Genomic DNA, 27123 nt, shown 5'->3' on the forward strand with positions numbered 1-27123 from the left:
GAAGATTCGACTCGTCATAGAGAAAACAGATTTGCTCAATACATAAAAATATGTATGTCTACACGTCATCGATCGGTCAACAAGTCTTGCAATTTATTACTTCTGCATAATCCACGAATTGGTTCATATTTTAGATTTTTGATTCACTTTTAAAATATGCCGAATGTTTATGGTAGTAGCTTGTAATTTGTTTGGTGTAGTAGTTATCGAGCTCTAGATATGTTGGTATGTTATAGCTTTTTCAGAAAGTGTCTTCGTTTATTGTTTGTAAGATTTTTGAGAAATTAATTAACTACTTTAAAAAGAATGTACCTAGTTATATTGTACCCTATATTTTAACAAACATAACTCTAGCAAGTAGTAGGCTGATCCAATTATTAAAGAAACATAGAAGAAATATTTCCATTTTTACTTTTTTAAGTAAGTAGCACTGCAGTTGTGGAAAAGTTCTTCTTTGTTAGTACGTCAGTGGTTATTTATTTTCCGATTCAAAGGGACTACTGTTTTAAGGTAATTATTTTAACACCCGAAAAAATGTGTTTAACTTTTCACTATGATTTCGGTTATACTTTATACATAAAATTTAAAGTTATTAGTATTTTAACAGTATTAAACATTTATTTTAGTATTAATGTATTTTAACATATATTTTAGCATACATTTTAGTATTTTAGTAAACATTGTTATTTTAACAGTATTAAATAACAACAGCGGAAATATCAATGAAGAAGTAGGTAATTGAAGGGAAATACAATCATAGTTAACTTAATACTCTGGCAACAGTTTGGCAATTGCACTAACTTTTGTTCGTTGAATACAAAATACTCTTTTGTCCAGTTAAAAAAAATAATTTTGAATTGATTTAATCAAACTTAGTTAATTACTGGTGGTGAAACTGTAGGTGATTGTTATTTTAAAGATGCTTATATTACATTCTTACGACTACTATCACCTATAGTAGTCTATTAAAAAACTTCATTGCTGGCCAATTCTCCATTTAGAATTATAGTTTAAGCCTTTTATTAGTTTGCAATCCAGGCAATTATTTCTCGTGTTTATGTATTTTATTTTATATACAGTACGTATCATATATCATATTGTGGAATGGAATCTAACAACTATATCATTTTGAAAATTATTGAATATTTGTGATAGAACCTTGCTATAACGTAAACTAAACAAGAAATTAATTGTTTCATGCCAATTAACTATATTGATAAACGTTGTATTATTTTAAAAGCTGTTTAAAAGGTGTTGTCCCCATATATATTAATAATAACTACGACTACGCAATAACTACAGTATTCTTGCAAAAAAATATGTGTTAGGCTTAACACATATTAGTCGAAATCGAGAATGATACATTATTTCATTAATTTAAAAATTAATATGTTCTAATGTATTCATCAACGTTTGAAGATATTTTCATTTTACTTACTCACCTGAATTATTTCATAATTTAACTTAATTCAATTTAACTTATTTATTTTAATATGAAAAATATAAAAGTCATAGCTCGAAAATGATGAACTTTTTATTCGTTGAAGAAAAATCTAGGTAAGAAGTGCAATTATTATATATGTATAGATAATTTCATATACAAACAGGTAATTTTAATATATAAATACATCAAATTGGTAACTACAGTAAAAAAGGATCAATACGTTAAAACCCTAAATTACCTTTTGAACTAGATCTATCCCTCCGCTATATTATAGGCTTTAACTCCTTTTACCCTAAAAACCCGGTTAAGTAGGGTGGCCAAAAATTGTATATATGATACACAGAAACCCCCTATTGTATTTAATATACATAAAATATAGAAAACTATAGATAGCAAAGAACAGCTAACGGCAGCACTATTTACTCCGATAATTACTAGCCGATCTACAAATGTATCAATCAGCTGTTTGTTCAATAATTGAGCAATCAGCTGTTCTATTATCTGTGCTCACAGACGGCTGGCCTCCATCTTGGTTCACCTTTAACCTTTAACAACAATGCCCGCATTCCCAACTTTTGCCTCCTTTTTACACCCATCAAAAACATTTCCACTGTATTCCAATTGTCATTTGTACCTTTAGTAATATTTATTCCCTTTGTTCACAAACCTTTGTACGAAAAATTCATGATTTCAAGAAATATTTCAGATTGCGAAATTAGTATTACTTTAGGAAACCTAAGAAGAAATTTCAGTTTGTTGATCAGCTGTAGCCAATTTTATTTCATAAGCCTAGTTGAATTAGCTTCTCAGAAAGTGTGTTGATGGTGTAATTTTATGATCTCTCCTGTTTTAACGTTATAATAGTCAGACAAAACACATGCAATGGTGTATAATATCACAGACAAGGGAATCAAAGTCCTTAGTTTCCAAAGGTTCCTTAGTCAATGATAATATGTTTTGCTTCGGTAAAATGTCGACATAATTCAGTAATCCATTAAAACTCAACCATATCCGTTTTTATTCCAAAACTCGACAGTTTCAATATATGAATTGCATGTGTACCTCTATGTATGGTCAAAATTTGAATATTATGTTTTTAGAATTGATTTAACGAGTGCTAATACTATGTGATAATATTTATGGAAATTTTATTTGAAGTTAACGTCGGATCGCTGCAGGCATGTTACAAAATACTACGGAAGAAACGATCATTCCAATTATAGATTTTCTGATGTGGTTAATTTTCAACCCATTTAAAAAACTATTGGAATATCGGTAGAGATTTATTGTTTGTTATTTTATTCGTATCATGTAACAAAAAATAAGTCTAAAAAATGTTTAATTAAAATAAGCATATTTATTGCTTTTTTTTTTAAAAAAAAGAGGAATTAACAATGTACGTGTATCATGGTTTTACGCAAGTAAGAATGTACAAATCTTTATCTGATTAACTTACCAATTATTTCCAAAAACTATGAACAGAACAAAAATCACCCCAACGTAGTTACGTAATCTAAGTACTCTTAGCATTAACTTTAACCTAATTTATTCCAACGTAACCTCGCTTTATTTACATTATTCACTAACTTTACTTTTTTATCATTTAACTTAATTCTTCAAGCACATCCAACCCTAAACTTGAATCTATTTAGAAAAGTAAGATCTGTATCTTACTTTGGCATAACCTAAAATTATAGCCTAGCCGATTTCAAGTAAATCGTTGATGAACCATTTCAAATTGATAGGTTATTAACCTCATCGGTGAGTGCGTAGTTAGTAGGAGCTCAGCTGTTATTAATACAGCTCTGTTTCAACAATACTTACTCGATATATGGCATTAGTGTACGGATAGTTTTCAGTAAACTCAAAGCTAAAGCTTTGATTAATCAGGTATATTTTTATAGTGTGCAAAATGTGTATTATGAATATTTTAACCATTAACATTTCGTTTAGCAAAATTGGTTAACAAAGAGAAATTAATCTGTTATCATCAGCTAAACAGTTCAGCTCGTATATTTTCCGTCAATTTTCCATAAAACATTTTGACACCCGTTATCATTGGTTGTACTAAACATTACATCTATTTACTCATTTATCCAAAAAACAATATAATTCCCTTATCATTGCCTAACTAACTAATACAGCTATTAACACGAATTCTTATTGAAAATTCAAACCCGTTAATATTGGTTAAACAAAAGTATTAAATCCATTTCCTCATTTATCGAAAATCTATCCTCTTATCATTCTTTGACAATAAAACATTCCCAAAAATATTCCAACGCGTTAATTAATCAAATTAATCACCACATTCCAACATATGTCAATGATATTGAACGTTTTACAATATTATACATAATTTTTATATTAAAAGTAAAATTAAATGTGTTATACAGGGAAAGATGAAATGGTAAATATCACAGCTGTTATATTCCACCAGTCAGCCGTCTTGCCGAGGTTGATGTAATAAGGTGGAGTGTCAGCTAAACATGAATTATATAACAGGCAGCGACTTGCATGGGCGAAGAGGGAGCACATTTTGAGACACTTTAATAATTTCTCCGGTTAAGATTGTAGCAATGTCAAAAATATTTGTTTTGGAACTATGGAAATTTCTAAAAAGTATTCGGTAAACAATGGTTTTAGACAATTGTCTTACAAATTGCCATTGAAGGCCATGCAATTGAATTAGTTTTCAAATCAGCTGATTTCCTAATTGTTTCAAAACAGCTGAGTATTTTTCGAGCAATAGTTTATAAGACAGTCTTCAGACAAAAGATAGTCTAAAAATATAAACTTCTTTTTCAGCATCGTTTTAAACATGGTTAAATAACTAATAACTAAATAACTAGTTAACGACTCTACCGAACAGAAAATACCCCCAAAACACCAGAGTTATGATACATCCATTACGTTTCGTTAATGTTTAATGCTTAAGTATAACTATTATATACATTAAAAGCAAATATATCAAAGACGCATTTCCTAAGGGTAGATTTTGTTTCGATGAAAAATTGCGTAGTGTCTAAGAAACCATAGCAAATATGTATTGACTATTATATTTAAAAGTGTCACAAGGTACGTACAAATTGAATACATTTTTAACAATTATGTTACACCACTAAAATGTATCAGGCATATATTCCCAGATGTATTGATATTTTTGATAATTCATAAAATTACAACTATTAGACAAATAAATATAAAAAACTTGAGTAAACCAGCAATTAAAATAAAACTAAAAACAGTCACGTGAACAAGGATACAAACTTTTATGAACCTTAATTTCACCTGTTACAGACAGATACACCTTTGTTGATGGCTAAATTAGAAAAATCTACCGAACTTTTTCCCTCTCTGTTCTCACTAAGACTTAATTACTGTTTTCTTCACCAGGTCTAATCTTCCCTGGTAATTTAGTTTAATATTGCCTCTCCTCGTGTTTGGACCTGTTCTTTCACTCTTCGTAAAAACAATTATTACTATACGTATAGTAAAAATAAAGGGGTTATTTATATATACATAACTACGACTGTATTGATGTATTTAAAAATCTTTGTTGACAAACCCCGTTTTCTGACAGTTTTTTTTTTTACAAACTTAGCTGTATAATAAAATCTGATGATAAAACGAGTCAACTGTACTGTTACTATTTTTAGTTTCTTATGTAGGAATAAATGTATTAACAGAACTTGTCGTTATCGTATTATTCCTTTCCTATGTGTATAGGGATGTTCCTTTCCTATGGGTATTTTGGGTTTAGACTTTTTTATCTGTATATGTTCGCTAATCATGAATAGAAATTAAAACTTGGCTCATGTAAAACGAAAAAAAGTAACTATACTCAAGCGTTGTTTTGAACTTGTTACCTCTCCTGTAGATGCAAACCCAAGCACTTGTTTGTTATTTAGAAAAGAAGAAATAATAATCACACGTTAAATTAATTATTTAAGTCAAACCCTAACCTAGCAAATGTAAATTCGCAATCAGCAGGTCTGCTGTCACGGGGGTATTTATAATTCTAATAAGAATGGAGCGCCAACATCGCAGTACAGAATGCATTTTCCGTAGTCAAAGAAATCACCTAAAATAATCTATTTTACTTATTTAATACGCAAGCAGGATTTTTGTGACAATTACTCCTCTGAAACTACTGAACCGATTGACATGTTTTTGGTGTCATTGGAAAGAGCGTAACGTGAAGTTGTGCAGGAAACTTTCTTTTTAGGGAAATAATTAGAGAGTGAGGCCCTGGGGCCCTTTAAAGTTTTGTATTTCTCCATAAGATTAACATGGGAAACAAACATTGTTTTAAAACTCCAGCTGTTGTCAGAAATTAAATATTAAAAATCGGTCTCCATGGAAGCATGAGAAAATTCACAATGTTTACATTTGCACAATGGTTACATTTAAATGTAAACAACCAGAACTTTCAAATACCTATTTCACAATTTCAGACAGCTGATAAAAAAAAAAAAAAAAAAAAAAAAAAAAAAACTATGTAGTAGGTTTATTTAATCTTAACTTTATGATGGATTATTTATTATAAATCTATTTCAATGATTACTCATTTCAATGAAACAGATTTTTACCGTTGCGAACCAAAAATTAAAAGTGAGAAGAAGAACATGTGTTAATTGTAAACAATCAATGTGCAAATTATCTAATGTTGTATTAAAAATTTGGATGTTCATTTCAGAGTTCTGCCAGTTTTTGCCTAACTCTGTTCTGTAGAGTTTAAAGTAGCCTACACCTTATTGTCTACAAATTGGCTAAATAACTTAGGTACGGTACATTATAAAAGCTGACAGCCTTTTTACGTTGACTTAAATTGTAAGTTTACCATTTCCCGTCCATGGGCAGTTTGATAGTTAAAAATTAACCCTTTAATCTGGAATGGGACTGTTATGTAAATTGTGGGTATTTCAATTAGTTAATAATATTTTAGTCGACTCTTTTAAAATAATCGGAAATTATGACTCTTATTAGTTTTTAAACAAGTCATTTGTTTATAGATAACTCCCGTACTTCTTTGCAATTGCTCGATTTCGAGCAACATGTACACTAGTATTTTTTAAATCCCTTGATTAATTTATCTAGTTGTAAAACAGTATATAACTATACTTTACATTATGTAAATTCAATATGGAAAGCTATTATAGTAAAACGTGTCAGTATGTTTACATTGTTAGTTGCAAGCTTACTTATTCAGAGTGAAGCTTGACAGCATCAAAGCTTCAAGCGTCATTTGACAGAAGTAACTTGCAATAATAATGTCTTGCTTTGTGTCGCTAATAAGAGTCTTCCTGTTAATCTATATTTCACCTTAACTCACTACGTTTGTCGTCTGTCGTCGACGAGTTTGGTTCAATATCGACGGTTTTGAGCTTATAAATTGTAAAAAAAAAAAAAAAACAGTCTTTCTAATGGACTTTCAACCAAATACAGTAGACTAGCATTTGTAAATATTTCTTAATGTGTCATTTTAGTTACTGTTGTTACTGTTCAATGAAATGGCGACCATACATAGTAGGCATTTTAAGCAAAGTATGAATGGAGATGAGTGTATGATGAGTGGCGCGATCTTGTAGTCTTGTTAGTGACTAGGGCATACAGCTAATTGCAACTAAGGTACCTACAGTTTATAGTGGAATCCGAACCACATTTTTCCTTGGTATATACGAATTGGTCTAATTATCAGGATAGTACTGCGGATTGTCGTAGTACTCACTCGTGCGGACGTTAATCCACACCACGGAGTATCCTATAGTAGCTGATTTCCCTATAGGTAAAAAGGTATTACGGTAGGTGACATGAAAAGTCTCAAACCCATGACTGATTTACTTTTTATTTAGATCGTCCCAGAGACAAAAAATACTATTAGTTTGAATTTGCATTTATATATGTCCGTGAACATGATAACTCAAGTAATTTTGATAGACTCAAGTAATTTTGATAGACTCAAGTTGATTTTGATGCATTTGTAAAACTTTTGAGCTGAAATACACGATAGAGTTAAACCAGCAAAATTAGTTAATGGGAACGGAGTTTTGTGAGGTTTAAACATTCTAAAAAAATTGATTTTACATATTTTCTAATTTAAATTTATATTTTTACTACTGCCGTTGTGTAGAGCTAAAAAATATAAATATGTTTACACATTTCCCCCAAAAATCTCCAAAAACGACATTTATTATTACTATGTTATTCTTACGGAGAAAAAAAACTGTTGCCCTTTTCTTGTTATGGATATATTATTGGATTAAATTTGGCAAATTGACGCACTGTACTTCACCACTAACATTAGATAAAAAATATATATATTTATTTCCCTTTGAAGTACTTCATTATTCATACAGCGTCTAAATTTTCGGTTCATTTCCAAGGCCAGAAGTTAAATGTTACAGCCTCCAGTCCAAGAGTGATTGGAACAATAATAGAACTGATTGCGCAATTGAGGCTTAAGGGAGTTGTCGAAGGGGGAGGGGGGGGGTTTAAATGATCAGGGGGTTTAATATGGTTCCAGCTTTAACAGACTTAATTAAACTCTACATTGTACTAAAGTAAGATATAATTTAATTAAGCTGCATGCATACGATATGTTATAGATTGTGAAACTAAAAAAATGTTACATTTTCGTACCATAAATCTTCTAAACATATAAAAGTGAAAGCCGTCACTGACTCATTGATTCATTTCTAATTCTCCAAACTCCCGACTGGCTAGAAGGCTGAAATTTTGTATACTCATTATTCGAGTCAAAAATAGGAAAGTTGGATAATTTCCATAATGAGTTCACAAAAGGGTGACGCTCTAAAATACCTAACAGTATTGCTACAGATAAAATCAAAACTGGATCAGTTTTACTTTAGTTATCGTGCTAACGGACGCAAACACACATACAAATGAATTGAAACTGGTGGTATTTTTGGTCTCTGGGGACATTGGTAGTTTTTTTGTGGAAAAGGTGAATTGGTCCCGGGTCTAGGTCTTACCATGAAACCAAAGGAATGGTTCATTCCGAATATGGGATATTCTCAAATAACGCCTGCAGCACTTAGTACGCAATATACATACAGTCCCTAGATTGCGTCCTACTTAATGAAGGCGGTATGGCGGTGTAGACTAATGTTAACAAATCTCGTTTATTAAAATTTGAAGTAGAAACTATTGAATATATCAGTTGATAAAAGAAAATCATCCACATTGTTTCAAGACTTTCAGCTGTAAGCCTTGCAAGCAAACTTGTATTACAGTATTAACTGATTTTAGTAGAGAATGTTTTCTTCCATATATTTGATACTTTTGATGAGTCAAAAAAGATTGTATAGGTTACAGGGTTTGTTATCTTAGTTTGCCTTTGTTGAAAAGTTGACGTATGCGATTGAAAACTTGATTTGCATCAACGCACTCTATCGGTGTCTCAAATTATCTACGGTCATTTTAATTCTATGACTGTCTGCAGCTTTAAAATGGAGATTGGCATGACCTACTCTATAATGCCCCTGAGATGTGTGGCAACATCGCACCGGCCGTCCTAGTGGTGTGGTAATGCCAGTGATAACAAATGTGTAAACATAAAAATTGCGCATACGCTCCATTATGAGTTAGTTCAACAGCTAGTTCAGTAGGCCGGAGCTGCGGCGTTGCCACTTTTGTCTCGCCAAGGCCTTGTATTAGGGGAGGCCAAGGGATTGAATGGGTTGGAATGTCTATCAATCGTCAAAAATAAACGTATTTACGAGTAAATAATGTTTCGACAATCTAAATAGTCTAAATCACAATTTTTAGAGTATAAAACGGCTGAATTTATTCTTGTATCATAAAACACTTGTCAGGAGATTGCGTGCAACTGTTGGAGTATGAAATGTAACACCAACTTTGTATCTTTCGAAACATAACACGACTTTTAACTGTGTGACTTGTTAAAAAAGCCACTGTTTGAGGTGATTTGAGGTGACTGGGTTAAGGAGTGACTAGTTAGTCTGAGGGGCGTGGTTAGTCTAGTTTTCGTTCCCAGATTTACCTACCCCAAAATAAGTTATCGATTTAAACTAGGTTAGATATAGCTCACCAGTGGAGGCAGTTTAGCTGGTGATCTATGGGTTTTTTATGGTACTACCTAGGCTACGATTACGAACGTGTTTCAATGTCAAATAAATAAATAGTGACAGAACCAAAGAAAATTGAGGACTTAAAAGTATAGTCAATATTGCAGACAAAATGGCACATCAGGGTTGCCAACACATTTGCTTGAACAGAAAAGTCAGGTTAAAGTAAACTTCAAACCCAAAACCGTGGGGAAACCCGTCCTTGGTTTAACCCACCGTTTAAAGTTAACTGAGTTTAATATGTTAAACTATGTTTGGGGAAAACTGCCCTCGGAGATTATTTGTCATATTATACACGGAGTAAGCAATAAAAGTGAATATGTCATGTTATACACATGATAAGCAACATAATTGAGTATCTTATGATACACATAGGCAAGATCATAAATTGCGTCTTGTTACACAAATGATAAATAAAAAGCAATGTAAGTAAATGCATTATGTTGTACAAATGAGGCAATAGAACGTGTTCTAGAACATTTAAGTGTGATTAATCTCATAAGAGTGATTGGTCGAACAACAATTGTTATTTTTTTGTTTGAATTATGTTCCGACACTGTTGCAGATTTACTCTGCACATACATAATCATGATTTTATTATATTTAACTATTTACTGATAACAATAATCTTTGAAATGGTTACTCTGTATATATTCTGTCTTTGTATTTTAGAATATCTAGGCCTACTTTATATCAATCGCCATTTCATTGTTTTTAGGTCAAAACGCCCCATATAATCGGATGTAGAATTGCGTAGTGGTAAAGACCGAAGATTATTTAAGGCAAGAAATCAATGTGACACTTATCAAAGCTATATTCGACTCATTTTTATTCTCAACGGGTAGTTTTGTTTAATAAATTATAAATCAAACCGACAATCTTCGTATTGAGAGCGAGCTAGAAAATCGCTCATCTAAAAATAGGATTTCAGCCATACTTATCTAATTATTAAGTTGGAAGAATGGTTGCACGACTTATAATCTGAAAGATTGCACAACTTGACCTATAATAACTTTGAAAATTTCAAATGTCTGCTTTCTGTCTGAAGCTAATTATATTTTTATCAACTCCTTCTACGATTCTATCTTCTATTTTACAACTTTTCATTTGTAAAATAAGGCAACATTAACTGCGTTAAAATGTTGTACCAAGGTTGTACCATCAAACTGGTTTAAACTGTAAAACTTGTTGGATAAATAATTTTGAATAATTTTGGTAGTGGTAAATTTACAAATTATTTAAAGCAAATCTCTCAACCTGAACCAGATGTTTTTATTGAAGGCCAGAATCAAATAGTAGGGCCTAGTAATGACTCCCTATTTTCCATTAAAAGAAACCTTCTTAAATTGTCAGTTTTTTTCATATTACCATTTAAAAATGTTGTAGTAAAAATCCACTTTTAAAATTTCAATTACACCATTTAAAGCTACTGACTTGCCTGAAGTGAATAGTTATTTGTGCAACTAGTGAGAAAAGTGAGCAATTGACTCACTCGAGAGAAATCCTTACTCACGAGCCGTAGGCGAGTGAGGAATGGTTTCTCGAGTGAGGCAATTGTACTTTGAACTCGAGTTGCACATTATACTTTTCCTACAGTTACCATAAAACAAATAAATTGGTAAAGAAACATAACCTATTTTTACACAGAAGTGAACTTTTAATATAACATTTAGTGTGAAGTGACAAATACAACAGTACAACAGCTGACCAGCTGATTTACAGCCAGTACTGCCAACGTATTTCGCGCGCATACGACGTTGCCTGCATGTTACTCGCCCACTATTTCGTGCCTTCACGTTGCAAATCTGGAGTGAGACAAAGTAATTAGAGTGAGACAATGTTAACATTGTCTCACTGATGAGCGAATTGGCCATTTTGCTTTCTCAAATCAGTGAGAGAACATGTACATTGTTAGGTAACTGTAGGAAAAATAAGTTATTACCTGACAAAGCGGATTTTCTTGTAATCATTTATATGCGAAGTAGCTAATTGCTGCATTTACGCACTTTTGCCACACTCATTTTTTGTCTCACTGTAAGTATTTTAACCAAACAACAAAATCAATTTTGTTCTTATTAGGCAAGTTGGCTAAGTTGGCAACACTTAAAGATACTATACGACTACGATCAGCTGGTACAGTATTACCCATTTCGTTAAACGCTTGGATTTAACATAACCTAAAACGTGTTGTTAAGTGTTCGAAAGGCTAATTTCTGTGCTTTATAATAACTGTAGGAAATAGAATGTGCAACTTCGCACACTAGTTACAGAAATATCTGTTGGTACATAAACCTAGCTTGCAAGTTAAATCTACACAAATTTTTGACGTTTTAGTTTCAAATTATCCTGTTGTATAGACTAGTGCTAAGCCGCATGCATTGTTTTCTTGGTGTCTATAAATTAATTATTGTGAGAGCGAGTCAGTATCGGAGCTGAAGGCGGAGTAACGAGTCCCAAGGCTACTATACCCGCTACCTCTCGCCTCTGTTCTGGCCCTTTAAATATTAAATCCCTCCTTCAACAATGGCTGGCTGTTACAGCGCCTGAGAAATGTATTGCAACATTTTATTTATGAATGGTGTTTCTATAATTTGGGTACTATTTGAGCATTTAAAATACTTTCAGTGCGCTTTTAATTTACTTAAGATTTGTTTGTAGCTAGTTTTCTTACAGATTTTGCTATGTTGTGTACACTTTCGTAATTATAATTTAAAAAATATAGTTTTTGCAGATTAGATTAAATTTAGAATCATCTATAAATATTGATTACTTTAATTTAGCCTATGTGTTTTAGATGACTTGTCGAAATACATTTTTATTTTCTGTACAGTTTTTCTTATGGTATTTTTTAGTGATTTGCTATATAGTTGCGTGTAACAGGAAACGATTTTGATTTCTTCTAGACGCTCAATCATCAATTGTATTTTGACTCTTAAAGAGATAAATCCATAATCACTTTTTGTAAGATCTCACGTCCTATTAGAATCATTCGCATTCATAATTTAGACATTTATGCACTATCTATTTCAACAAGTTCAATGACTTTCTGCTGTTCCATCAATAGTATAGGTTTCCGTCAACAATCTATGCATACAAAGTCCATGAAACAGAGTAATGAAAAAATATCTTTACAACTTCCAAACATCCTTCATTACAGGGATCGTTTATTTTTCTATTCTTGTATGCCGTACCGAAAAACATACACTGAATAATGTGTCCGCACACGCAAAATCTCAATAGAATAGGAATGGCCATAAAACGCAACCCTGTGGTACACCTTGTGCTGTTGAGGACGGCTCGTTACGTTTACCCTGTGCTAAGGCGGTTTACGACACTCCATAGCCGGGTGGAGAGACTGAAGGTTGAATCATGGCCTGGCGTGCTTCACAACACGCAAGGTGCCAACTGGGTCAGCAACAGTGGGGAGGAATTGGAGGGCATGTAGCACTTTTTGGAGGGAAAGTGAAAGTTAAAAGGGTTGATCTGGTTTCTAAATAAGCAGTAAGCGAGTTTTTCATCACTCACAATTTCTGGAAAACTGCCTGTAGAGGAAGGTGAAAATAAAATTAAGAAAATCTTTGATATAATTTTAATAATTTTTTACTTCTACAGCAATACCTTTTTATTGTAAAAAATTGTGGTTTTTAAATTTTGTGTTTTCAGATATTTTTACACTCAAATCGTGTTGTATGCTTTTGTTTTGCCTGATCAAGGGTAGGAAGGGAATAGATTAAAGAACCAAAAACTCTGAGTAACTAGCAATTACTTTGTAATATTAAAAACATATACTATTACGAAACATTACTTATTAACCTCATTAATAACATCAACTCATCGACGCCAACAATGAACTTGGATGAAAAAAAACCCTTTGGACTTCTAAATCCATTTATGTGGTTCGGACAACATTGTGCACGTTCGATCATCTCTCGGGCTAAATGGCTCCGGTGTGGACAGTACTACTTCGAATTAACATAAGTTTTCTTATCCATTTAGGATTAAATATTTTGACTATTAGGCTATTTGTTTATATGATGCATTTCTTGTAGAATAGTTACCATTCCATATCGACTTCATTTTGTCCAACATACATCCATAACTGTTAAACTACTATAATACTTATTGACTAAAAAGTTTGTATTTTGTTTCAGAACACTCCCAGCGAGATTGAGTGAAGACGCACAATTAAGACAAATAAGTAAATAAGGATAATCACTAGAAGTAAGTACAAAGCTCACACTAAATTAGGATCCAACGAAACGAATTAGAGCAATAATGGAGAACATTATTTTTGGAAACCCATACGCCAACTCAAGATGCTAGAACAGTACAGCTACGATAAAACTTCCAGAATGTTCGAACTAAAATGACACAGTTTGTAATTGGAGAATGAATCTGTAAGAGATGTACGCAGCCGCCGGAGGTGCTTCTATAGCTTCGCGCCAAGCGCGGAGGAAGATCCAGAAACATCATACGGCTCCGGATGTGGTCCATCAGCAGTTTCAGAAGAGGTTCAACCAGCTGCAGGCTCAGCACGCCCCCGCGTCAGCTGATCATTATAATCAACGGCAGCAGGAACAGTTGTTGGGGCGCCTTCCAGACAATTGCCGCCACTTTGAGCTCAAAGAACCCTTCCCTCTGCACAAGGGACATCCTGATCAACACCTCTTGCGAACTGCTCCTGTAGGACTTCACTCTAGGCTCCCTAGCTACATTGACCTGAACGGCCGAATCACCGGGTTCGGTAGTAGTGATATTTCGGAGGTTTGTTTCCATTTTGCAAGTCTGTAGTCGTTTTCATCTTTGTGTTTTGGAGCTCTTGGTGTTAGAGTTTTGTTAGTAGTGTGAGGCTGAATTGATCTTGATGTTTTGATATTCATTTTTTAAATCAAGGTGAACAAGGAGGATCTTCTACGTTAGAGTAATACTTGGTCAAGAATGGAAAAGATGAGGGCAATTTAGAAGATAGATTTGGTCCTAGAGTTGGAATACAGTAGAGTTTACGATCTGGTATCATAAGATGTGAACATATGCTTTTCCTGTATCTTCGATCATCGTGGAACTTGGTAGTTTCAGTCGAAGCGCGTATCTATCGTGGTCTTCGAAGACAATTATAGTCACGACATAAATTAAGGATATTAAGAAAGAGCTTTGTTTATTTCTTCACACTATTTTAAAGTCATGTTGGCAACCTAAAGGAGCTACATATTTACCATACGTAATCTACTTATTTGTTTGATAAGTATTAGTAGTATGGAACAACTACAAACATAAACATATTCTATGAAAATATTTCTAAATTAACTTCGTAGTTCAAGATTAAAAACACTTCAAAGTAAGGTATTTCACTAGGATGCCATGTCATAAATCTCAAAGACATCCGCAAACGTAACACCTGCTGATATATGGTTGTAAATGTCAAAACATAACGTAACATCTGGTACGTACGACCGCTTCCCGCCGTTTTACACCTGTTCCCGCCATTTTACCGCCGCCATTACTGTTTACGGTCCCACACTGTGATGGAGTTTCTATATCGAGTAGCATTCGTCAATACGATATCTCTTGTGACGTTTTCAGCCTTAGACATTGTTTTCAACGATATTATGAAAAAATAGGGAAATTATGTTGATTTATAAAGGGTTTTGTGGATACCTCGAATGAAATATAACGCTATAATGGTTGATACTTTTACAATAAATACTTTTAGTTACGTTAAAACGAAGGGAATATTTTATGGCTATATCAGTAATATTGTACTTTATTATGAATTACGTATCATTAACACTAATTGATTCTTACGATTTTATAAACACTTGAAAAATACCTTAACGATTAATAACCGATACTCGTGAACACAACTATAATTGTGCCCCCGTTCGAATACAGCCTACAACTATCACTAATAAAATCATATCGATATAGTTCTGTATTAGTTCGTTACCTGATTTCTTTTAAATTTTCGCACTAAAAAACCTTCGCTCTATCTTCACAGTTAGAACGAATCTTCATCCATTATATCAGTTCATCGATTTTCAGCATTCAAAAAATATATATCGTCATTCAATCTACCATAGAATGTTAGGATTCAATGTTGTATGAATCATACATTATTCCAAACTTCCCTCGTTAACTCGTTTAACTCGTGTATTCGAGGTCTCAGCTGGGCTAGTTAAAGTAGTTTAACCAAACAGATTTTTTTATACATCCACAATCTATATAAACTACACAAACAGTACAGGTTTGTGCAGATAATATCATAACATTTATGGAAAACACGCGTTTGATTTGCGTGATTAAAAAAATAAAATAAGGATTTAAAAAAATATTCGCAACACTAATTGACATTGATAATACTCGAAAGGCTATCAAAACTCATTAGGAAAAATACTCACAAGAAACCATCGAAAGTATCCAGATTTTTAACCTTAATTGAATATTTACGATCCTACGAAATCCTAACTAACCGAACTAAAAAAATATAGTAAAGTATTTAACACAAAAAGTGCAGTACTCTAGGAAAATATATTTCGTCCACAAATTTATGTCTACTACGCAAAACGAAAGTGTTTCCCACATAGGACAATATTGAGTTTGCAGACCTAAAAGAGCTCTTTTCAAACTTACAGAAACAGCGAAGTGTTAGAAAATTGCGGGTCTGGACGTTTGAAAGGGAAGTAACAATGTTTTACTTTGTAAAGGGACCAAATTTCCCTCAAAGCCAGTTGTTTTCACATTTACAACACCAATAGAAATTTACTGGGTGTTATGTTTTTATTTTTTTATAGCAGTTAATGGTAACATTTGACTAAACTTACAAAAAATTATAATTATAAAAAAATGATGTCATATTTTAAAAGCTAAGTCACCCATAATAAATATTGTTTAGAATTCTTATATTTTTCTGGTATCTTTCGTTACGTGAACCGGAGACATTTTTTTCACTAAAGGATCTCTAATATTTTAAGGTAAAGCTGCCCAAACCCCTAAAATTTATGGATAAGGAGGGAATCGAACCCTAGACTCTCGCTCCGAAACCCGATATGCCAAATATAAGACTACACACACCATACACCCAATAATTGAATTCATTTATTAAGATTCAATTCCACCAAGATAAAAAGTACATGAACATTCACTATTCAAACTACGTTAGTATCTCAAATATTATGTCGATTAGTTTTAAATATTTTCACACGCACTCATATTAGCAAAATCTGTAAATGTTAACAACCCTCGATTTATCGCTGAAACAAATTTAATTCCTCTGCAAACAGAACATATCTTAGAGTTAGCTTAAATTTAATTACTATTCTAGAGCACATAGATTGCCGACATTCGCCCATTACTTTTGCCAATTTAGTCATCTAAACGCTCCAAGAAAGTTGGGAACTAATCGTTTTTGGGTCAACAAAGTGGGAACCCCTTAAAAGCGTTCTATATTCAAAAGGAAATTCAAGATTTATCATTCTAAGCGGATTTTATTACTCCACGTTTGTTTTCAGACAGTACTGATTATTTTTATGGTTAACAAGAGTAAACTATTTTTTAATTCAATTAACAGTTACAAATAACATCTCTGTCATTTCTAATAATGTATGTACATTTTTGACAATTACCGTAACTGAATATTATACAAACTAGCTGCGGTACCCATTCTTCGAAATGGGGAAAACTAAAAAGTGATAGGGCTGCACTCTGTTGTTAAACCTGTTAACTTGATAATGCTATTGAACATCCTGGAATCCAACTTATTTGTTTGGTTAATACAGCTCTCTACATTCTTTGATTCTTTAACTATGGCAAACTCCAGAGCCACTATAGGGCCAAAAGGGTCCCACTATAATAAACCACTATACAAAAGGGAGCCACTATATAGCCCAAAAGGGTTTTAGAGATAATAATATATCATATGTTAATGGGGAATATTAGCTATCATCATGCCAAATTTCAGTCCAGTTTGACCAGTAGTCAGTCATGATTGGGCCCCCAAAAAAGCCAAAAAAGTGCAATAATTAGTTGTGTAATCATAGTTTTGATATTTTGACTAAGGACTTTTTCTCAATACTTTTACTAAATAATCTTCTATTCTAAAGGAATTGTGGAGACGTTTGATTCATTTTTAGGCATTGGTTAATCTAATCTAAAATAGACTAACCTTAACTAACCTAAACATACACAAAATATTTTAAAATTTCAAGTTTAATAGTGTTTTTAACAAATATTTTTCCTTTACTCATTGCCTGACACCCCTGTGAACATTCTTTAGAAGTCCTAGGAATCATAAAAAATCCCTAGTCAAAGTGTACAAAATTATCTTTGTATTACTCCATTACATATTTTTCCAAAAACCTTAAAATATTATATAGGACAAGAAATACATTGGGATTTTGATGACCTGTGGGGCAAAGCCCGAAGACTTACAGGAATTGGAAAAAGGGGGCGTCTACACAAAAAATACTTAATTTTGACACATCGTTTGTAAAAATCCTTCCATTATTATCGGAGGAGTAGTGTTTCGTAGAAATCGCCTTCACGTATTATCCATATATAAGGATGCCTAGTCATTCTATAGAATGCCTGCATAATATATTGTCGTTATAATTTATATATCTTTATTATCTTTTAAAAAACGAACCACAATGCATTGTTCACACATGAACCATAAAGGAATTGAGGCCAACTAAATCCCCAATGGCTTTACCATAAGTGATGTTAATTATATTTAGATAAAACTAACTAATCAGACTGCTGCTTCCTTAATATTTTATTAGACTCACACTTTTAATCTCTTGAGCTGCAAGACACATACAAAAGTACGAACAGGGTCAACTAACTACTTAATCTATAATGTAAATACATTTTCAATTGCGGATTTATGTTTTGATACACTCACCACCTTAGACTAACGAAATATCATTGATTAAAAATATATAAACTCAAAATTAACGTAAACTTGCCTCTATAACTTAAAATGGTGTGCACAAATCTAATGTATTTACAAGTCACTTAAATACTTGAAAATTATAATAAATAAACGATTTATACATCATAAATCCCGTATGAATTGGTTTGATTGTGTACAACAAATCATTGTACTCTTGCCTAGAAAGGAGTTGACATTTTGTACATTCTCATAGCTCATTACAGCCCCAGAGGCAAGGGACTCAAGCACTCTTCAATTGTGAAAACAACCGAGTTTTTACGTTCCTACAAAATATTTGATTCTAAAATAATTTGTGGAGCACTCTAATGCTAATTAGTGCTTATAGAAGATTTTTCTCAAACCACGAGTAAGACTTTTTACATTAAAATTGTTACATTTTGTTATTGGATACGTGTTTGAAAAAGAAACCCTTTCATTTTTCGTTCACCATTACTGTATCGAATACTTAATAGTTTTTTTTTTTTCATGGCGTCATACTGCAGCAAAAACAGCTATGAAACTTGAGCTCGGGTCCAAAAGAGTCGCTTTACGCCATAGTGATGAAATATTCTATCGTAGCATTCTTAATTAATTTCTAAACGACGAAAACAATGTTTTCTAAAAGCTGTTATTTTGGATTTATATTTAATTTTTCAATTATGTACAGTCATCGAGTATCTTTGGGACAATAAAACCACGTGACCGCCGAGTTTATTTTGTATTAAAAGTTGGAACTATAAACCAATGTTTTGATGTTGACAGTGTAGCGAATTTGTACACAAAAAATAAAGCTGTGTAGTACATAAACAGTATAAATAATATTTTGCGTGAGAACTTTAAAAGCAGACAAAGAAAGAGACCTACTTCTGCGAAAGCAACAGTAAATTAGCCTCAGTATCTCACAACGCAACTTTCTGACTCATGAATTATTTATGTAACTTCACACGCTGCGATGATAGGCAAGGGTAATTTACCAGAGGGATAGGGGAATTCAAGGGATGGAGGGTAATTTGTAAGCAAAATAGGGAATTTAGAGGGAGCTATCGCGTGATTCGCAGTCATTCCGCGTAATAATACGTTAGAATAACGTGAGATATCATCTTTGGATTACAACCTACCTTGACATTAGTGAGTTAGGGAATTTGTACATTAAGACTGTGATTGGTTTGGTTCGTTGTAAATCATGAAAATGTGTATTTTTAAGAAAGATAAGTGGATTATGTGCAATGATTACTTTAAGATTGTGGAGTACGAATGTAATTTCTCAATTATTGTTTATAAGCATCTTTGTAATAGAGGTAAAACGTGTTTAACATATTTATATAAATAATTTGAAGATTAGTAGTTATAGTTATTAGTATTTCCAAAATATAGACGACTACAGAAAAAATCGTTTACCCTTCGTATCAGAAAAACAATGTTTAGTTTCTTTGTGCGTATAGTTTTGTCTGGTAATGGATTTGTTGTGCGTTTGGATGTAATATATGTGGTCAATGTGTGGGAAAAACTGTAGGTGGGTTAGGTTAGACTGGGTAGTTAGGTAAATTAAATTAGGCCTAATTACTAATTCCCTACCCCCGAAAAGCAGTCTAATCAAAACAATTAGTGTAGGGAAAGTACATAAACTAAAATTTAAAAACAAGAATAGTTCTCATTTTGACCACATTAAGTTCAAACCACCTGTACACTAAGGTCAAGTTACTTAGGTCGTTCCACGACACGTAGCCAACATAACACGGACACGCAAAACACACATTGTCGTTTTGTCTCAACTTAACCTAGTTTCAGTTATCTTCAAGACTAAAGTGCCCACCAATTACAATGGACGAAATGAAAGTTGAGTGCTAACTTTTGTGCTGGGTTTTGAATCCCGCTGATTGCTAATATTTCTTAGCTATATGATGTTCTCCTGGTTTTGTGGTTCGGAACCGAACCTTATATATTTTGGCCAACTTAGATAAATAAATACCCCCGCCGCAGCAAACCTGCCGTCTAAGCGAATTTCCATTTGGCTGAATTGATTTTCAATCGAGCTATTTAAATAACATTAGGTTTAACAAGTACCTAGGTTTGCTGCTACAAGGAAACTGATAAAGTTTGTGTTTTAAGTAAAATAATTATTGCTTAGTAGAAAATGAATATATTTGCCAAGTTTGAACAAAAGATATCCATAAACAAGCAAACTACAACATTTTACAATATTCTCCATAAGAATAACATGGGAATTTTAAATTTACAATTCTTTAGTTTTCTCCGTAACCAATAACCGTACAAAAACACTTTGATATACTGAATTGTTTGTTTTTTTAAGCTCTTTAAGAAGGTTTAGAGAAAAATTGGGAAATTTTGTGTTTTGAGGGTCAAAAGTGAGAAAAACTAATTTTTACCTCATAAAACCCCCCATAAAACCCTGTTCCCATGGTCCGATCATGCTGGATCGCGAACTCATTCAAGTTTATCCCGCCTTACACCTTCAAACCAAATTTCATCAAAATCGGATAAAAATTACTCAAGTTATCGTGTTCACGGACACATATATATATAAATCTATATATATATATATATATATATATCTATATATATATATATACATATATAAAAATTTGAACGAATGGTGTTTTTGGCCTCTGGGGACATCAAAATGAAAAAGTAAATCGGTCCCGGGCCTAAGTCTTACCATGAGACCTACGGTAATAGCTACTTCCCTATAGGGAAATTCGCTAAAAAGACACCTCTCTCACAAAATGAAATTTTTTAAGTATTTTTAAAAAATCGGGCGTTTGTAGCCACAAGAAGTTCCTTTCGGAATACATTACTTATAAACGGTATCAGCAATCTGCCACATACTTTCTCCCATTAGCTTTTCAACAACCCCTATCATTGGCAAGCAGTGGGGGTGGGAATAACTACGATATTTTATGGGTAAAGTTAAAAAGGTTAAAAATTACTGTTGAGCCGTAATTTTTACAGCATTGGGGGTTCTACTAATTTGTTTAGGGGTTAAAGGACCACACCATACAATATTTTAATCAAAATCGTTTGAGATATTTTTTAAAGCCCGATTTTCAGTTATTTCATAGGGTTTTTACATTGAACATTTAGTTAATAGTTTTTATGATAAAATCTTTATAAAAATCATTATAAAAATAAAAAAATAAAATTATAGACATATTATACTACTCCTTACGTAGATGTTAGTACGCACATACAAAAATTTATCAAAGTCTGGCTGCAGGTGTAGCCTAAACACAAACATCACTTCGAAAACCACTTTTTGGGTTCAGGGGGACCCAAAACTTAAACTCGGATAATTTGATGAAAACAATACTTTCTCCTCATATACTCAGTATAAGGAGAGACAGTACAAATGTTTCCGTGTAAGAAATAAGTCGGTTAAAGTTTCTATCAATTTATTACAGTAATAACACAGTCTCAGTGGTGTATAAACTTACATTAACATAGCAATTATTTCTCCCATATGAGGCACGGACAAAGTATAATGTAATTATTAAAAATAACTCCATTAAATACTGTCTCGAACAACAACAACAACTTTAAAGATTCATTCAATTCAATAACTTTACTGGAACAAATAAAAGTCGACAAGCTGTGCGAATTCCCTCTTAAAAACAGCGTGAAACATTAAAGCTTTATTGCTATTATTATTCGCTGAAAACACAAGCGATGAAAAACAATCAGAGATTTTCTTCGCTTATTTACGTCAAGTGCTATAAAGAAGTGTTGACAACAGTTTAGTACAACAATGGTGGTAAGTCGGGCGGAATATTCTTACAGAGGAAGTAAACAAGCCGCTGTTCCACCCTATCACCACCCTCCCCGCCGCTGTTCCATCCTTATCGCTTCCTCCCCAACCACCTTTATTGATGAGCGGGAAGAATACCAGAAACCAGAGTATGTTATTTGTTGGAAATGTTTAGGGTAAAATACGTCTGGACTGTAAACAAGGGCTGTGATGGATGAATTGTTAAGTGTTTTCAAGATGTCGGCGATGCTTTCTGTTAATTTTTTTTTTATTTACTACAAATGAACGTGAGAATAAAGACTGAAGAATATTTCAAACTAACGAAGGGGGTGGAATACAGTAAAGAAAGCAATATGTAATGTGAGACAACAGAAAAATCACAAACTGGCTGTCCAGTGATTCAGAAGCACCGTGACTCGACTCAACACAACTACCGACACTTGCCATTAATACCCAATACTACGGGCCCCAAAGTACTACTCAGGTTAACTACCCTTAGAATAGGAACGTAGGTGAAGGTATATTTTCCTATAGCACTCCTACTGAATAAACAAATCCAAAACAAATTTACGAAAGTGCTTTGTTTTTTATTGAAAGAGGGGAATGAGTGGTCAATTCATAACACAAAAGAAGAATGACCGGACTAAGAATCAACATATATATTATGATGGTAAATATTGCCATTTTCAATGACAACGACCTGCCATGGAGAGCACAAAAAAATTTTAAGATTTATGATAAATATTAATGAAACATCTGGGTAGTTTTTTATACTTAAAGAAATATATTTTATTTAAAGCTTTTAACTGGGTTTGACGGTAAATGTTTGTTGGCCACTCCTATATTGACACGAACCCAAGTGCCTCAGGTCCAGGTTTACTGCTTAGTTACATATATTGATTGGTAAACTACTGTGAGAGTAGAATATAGTTGGCGAGTGCTACTGCACAGTTTGATTTAGTTGGTTGATTTCCTTGGTATAAATAAAGTGTGCTGTGTATAGAAATAGGTTTTTTCTGAGTGTTTTTCCAATTTAATGACGAAAGAGTATGGCTTTTGGTTTCAGTTACTTAGTTATATTTTAAATATTTACCGTAGCGATCTTTTTACCAAAAATATGTCATTAGTTGATACATTTATCGAGATTGAAATAAATGCTCAAGAATTTCACTAAATAAGAACGTTGATTGTAAAAAGTCAAGTCATATTTAAATAAAACGTATACGATTGTCCATAAGATGTTTATTTTTACAGGCGATCATGCAACATAAACATAAACAATAACGAACGATTAGGAAAAGTAGTTTTACAATAAAAATGTAGTTTAACCCGTAGTTGTGTCCTAAAGTTTTGATCCATGATGTACTTTAGTTGAAGTTTAGTTGGTTCCCAGTTTAAATATGTTGACAACAAATATACAGCGTACCAGTTACAACCGTATACGTTTGAAATATATTTTACCAAGATGTGGGGATCAATAAAAAAGTGGCAGAATTTCCAGTCCTACCATTAAAAAGTCAAATTTAACTACATAACACAAATATTCACTACGCCCAATATATAGAGGGTAGGTGTGTTAAATCACACGCTTTTCAATGTGTATCATACGGGAAAAATTATATCTAATGATAACAAAACAAACAATAATATACAAATGTTTTAGATCGATTAATAAATCATATTTTACACCTGAATGTATACATTTTAGTAAAATGCCACTCGCAATCATGCAAGAGGGTATAACCAATACCTCTCGTACGATTTTATTGCATAAAACCCAAACCACAAATAGCTAGTGGGCCTGTTAGTTAAATCAATTCAAACATCTCTTTCCCATCTTGCTACAGTGTGAAACTGATCGAACACTATCACTTTCAACAAATTAAATAAGTAAAACTCGTTTTAGTGTTTCCGTAACACACGTTTCGATATTCCCTAATTCCACCACCGTAGCAAGAAACACATTCGCAAACCATCCATTGCAACAACAAACACGACAAGCCCAAACAATCTTTCAACATAATTTGTCAAAGCGCTTTTCATCCAAAGCACAATTAAACACCGGAAATAAACACACATCCTGACAGTGGCGGTTTCTTTAGCTTTGTGCAACTGTTCACATAACACTGATCAATGAGCACATTGCATGGTGCAACCCAAAACACACTCCGTTCCACACAGCTGATTCTATTGTGGGATATTGAGAGCTTGCATTTATTTATTTTTTATTTAATTGGTTGTATAATTAATAAATTGATTTATGCATTTTAAAAGTCAATTTACTTAGTTAAATAAATTCATGAATTACAGAAAATAAAATTGATCTAATAATGTACAATGTGCAAATTCTTTTAGTTTTGTGGGTCGGTAGCGTGAAGGAATGAGAAATCAAGGTGGATACGTCGTGTGTTCCCATTTCGGTGCCACCACTTATATTTAAGTACACCTAACCTATTATCTAATTTAATATTTTTTAGAATAACTACACCTCCTTGTTTTACAAATCAAATACAATACAGCAAAATATCAACGGGTATAATTTTTTTGTTTCAATAAACAAGGCCCCTAAATAGAATCAGCTGTGTAACAACGACTCTTACACTTATTTTCAGGAACAGGTCAACCCTTCGGACCAAGGACTCCACATTCGGCCTATACATTCTATATCTATGCATATCACATAGTACATATATATTTATATAATATATTTTTAAGATGAATGTATACACGCAACGAACGGACTGAAACGCTTCTACTATACAATGTCAATTATCGTAATCATAACGCTTACCAGTGGTCCACCGCAACTTAACGCCAACTAGATGTTTTAGTTATTTTTGTAAACGAATCAGTGTGGTGTCTATATCTTCCAAAACGCTTACTTTCCTACTTTTGACGACGCTTTGTGCTTCTAAGTGCTTTTATCCGGCCCGGAGGACCAAAAACTTCCATCCGGCCCGGAGGACCAAAAACTCCCATCCGGCCCGGAGGACCAAAAACTCAATCGGACCCAAAGGACCACAAACTCTCTGGCCTGGAAGGACCAAAATAACCCTACTACTCTCTACCTCGCTCGCCTTCCTGAGAGGGCAGTGTTCACCATGGCGGTTGTGATCAGATGATGACTTCTTCTAGCATGCAAGCGGCTCTTTATATTCGCGAAAAGCAGAAGCAAAGGCTACAGAAGAAGTTTAGGAGAGGCAGGTTCGAGCTTCCGAGCCACGTGGCCACTAAGGAGATAGCTCCGTTCCCCCCGTACCCCCCTCACACATGGGTAAGCATGCATGTGGTTCTCTCCAATCTCTCCCCTCACTATTCTGTATCTTTCTCTCTCGTTCGTCGTCTCTTCTTACTCTTCCTCTGGTCATCGCATGTTGGTTGTTGTATTGCCTGAGTGTTGTTCTGAGCGATCTTGTCAGTGTTGTTTGTAATGCCCCGTGGAACAGTGGTTGTATTTGTGGCTTGACTACAGTATTGCAGTTAGGTAGTTCATATTCTGATCAAGTAAGAGGTCATAAAAACGTATCGAGGGAGAACACAGACTGTTTAACGTCTCCAATGAGATTGTTTGCTCTTAGATGACTGGCTAGAGTTGTAGAGGAAACTAAGAAAATCGCAGAAACATGACTTGTATTATGGATCGTACAACAGTGTATAAACTATTTGTTGATAGTATGAAATTAACATAACTCTTCATCAAGAAAATCCTGCAGCAAAGTACAACTTAACTAGACAACCAAAGAAAATGATTTACGAACCATTCTAGGGAAAGCTAAATTTGATATAATAGTAAAACTAACTTACAGCTCTAAAATTGAATTTTAACTTATTTTTACGTTGAAACTCCTATTTCTGGAGTCCTTATATGGCCTAACTAAGACTAATGCTACATATATTTTACTTTACCTATTTGACTACGGTACCCAATTATTTCAAACCTAGAAGAGGCTAAAACGGAGAGCGAATAATATCTCTTGGGATAGCAGACCCAATCTTGGAAAATCTTTATCTTGTTTTCTCTGCATTCGGGAACCGAGGGAATCTAGCCAAATGTAATCATTTCTTGAATAAATCATACTAACATTTTACTCGACAAAAAGGTTGTAACTAACCTAAATTGTTATTACAAATCACATTGTTAACCTATTAAATATGCAACTGTATCAAGGCTGAAATTAATAGAACAGTTATGATTGTTAACTCTTGTTGCGAGAATATTCAAAAAGATTCTCGATGTAAATCAATATCAATGATTATTATTCTCGTGATAGAGATCCCCATATTTAAGATGTTCATATTTATGATGTGTTTTAAATTGAACTTTCTGTACGATCAAAATAGGGAATTCCTCAAATAAATATTCGACATTATTTTCTAGATTGTTAAATGCCTTCAACCATATCTTCGTTTTAACAAATATTCTGTTTTATCTTTTAACAAACAAAAACGGAATAAAATTGTTTAATTCAACTCGATTGAACAAACGTAGCAGGTATTAAAGACATTTTTAGATATTGACAAATCTCACTACAACAATTATACGATTCATTGCGTATCTTTTATTTATCGTAATAATTGATACTAGTGATTATTTTTATGCTTTCTTAATAGTTCATAAACATTATTTGAGAAAAATAGTTTCTAAAACTTTCCCAGCCGCAATTTAAAAGGCCATTGACTCTTTCAGACTGATACGTCAGCAATTATTGGAAAAAGGATTATCCCAGTAGCTTAACCATACCATTGGGCTTCAACCGTTCCACACTAACTGTGATTTTTAGAAACAGTTTTGTAACTGTGATTATTTTGTTACTCGTCAATGCAATTGTTAAGCAAATAAATTATTATTCATTTCGTAACAATAACTAAATGAACATAT

At 33.1% G+C, this 27123-nt stretch overlaps 1 protein-coding gene across 4 annotated transcripts in view; it reads left to right on the forward strand.

Moving 5' to 3' along the window:
• The window catches only part of LOC129000129 (uncharacterized), a 151942-nt gene that overhangs the window by 94035 nt on the left and 30784 nt on the right, over positions 1-27123 (forward strand). For 3 of the 4 annotated variants that reach the window (XM_054427044.1, XM_054427046.1, XM_054427045.1), the window contains one exon: positions 13707-14319. The exons of the other annotated variant lie outside the window; for it this stretch is intronic. In XM_054427044.1, coding sequence (XP_054283019.1) covers positions 13960-14319 — 360 coding nt within the window. In that variant the 5' untranslated portion in view covers positions 13707-13959. The remainder of the gene's footprint in view (positions 1-13706; positions 14320-27123) is intronic. 4 annotated transcript variants of the gene reach the window in all.

Source organism: Macrosteles quadrilineatus, unplaced genomic scaffold (genome assembly GCF_028750875.1).
Source record: "Macrosteles quadrilineatus isolate MER2022 unplaced genomic scaffold, UCM_ALF_1.0 Scaffold_8__2_contigs__length_117827958, whole genome shotgun sequence".
In the NCBI taxonomy this organism is placed as follows: domain Eukaryota; kingdom Metazoa; phylum Arthropoda; class Insecta; order Hemiptera; family Cicadellidae; genus Macrosteles; species Macrosteles quadrilineatus.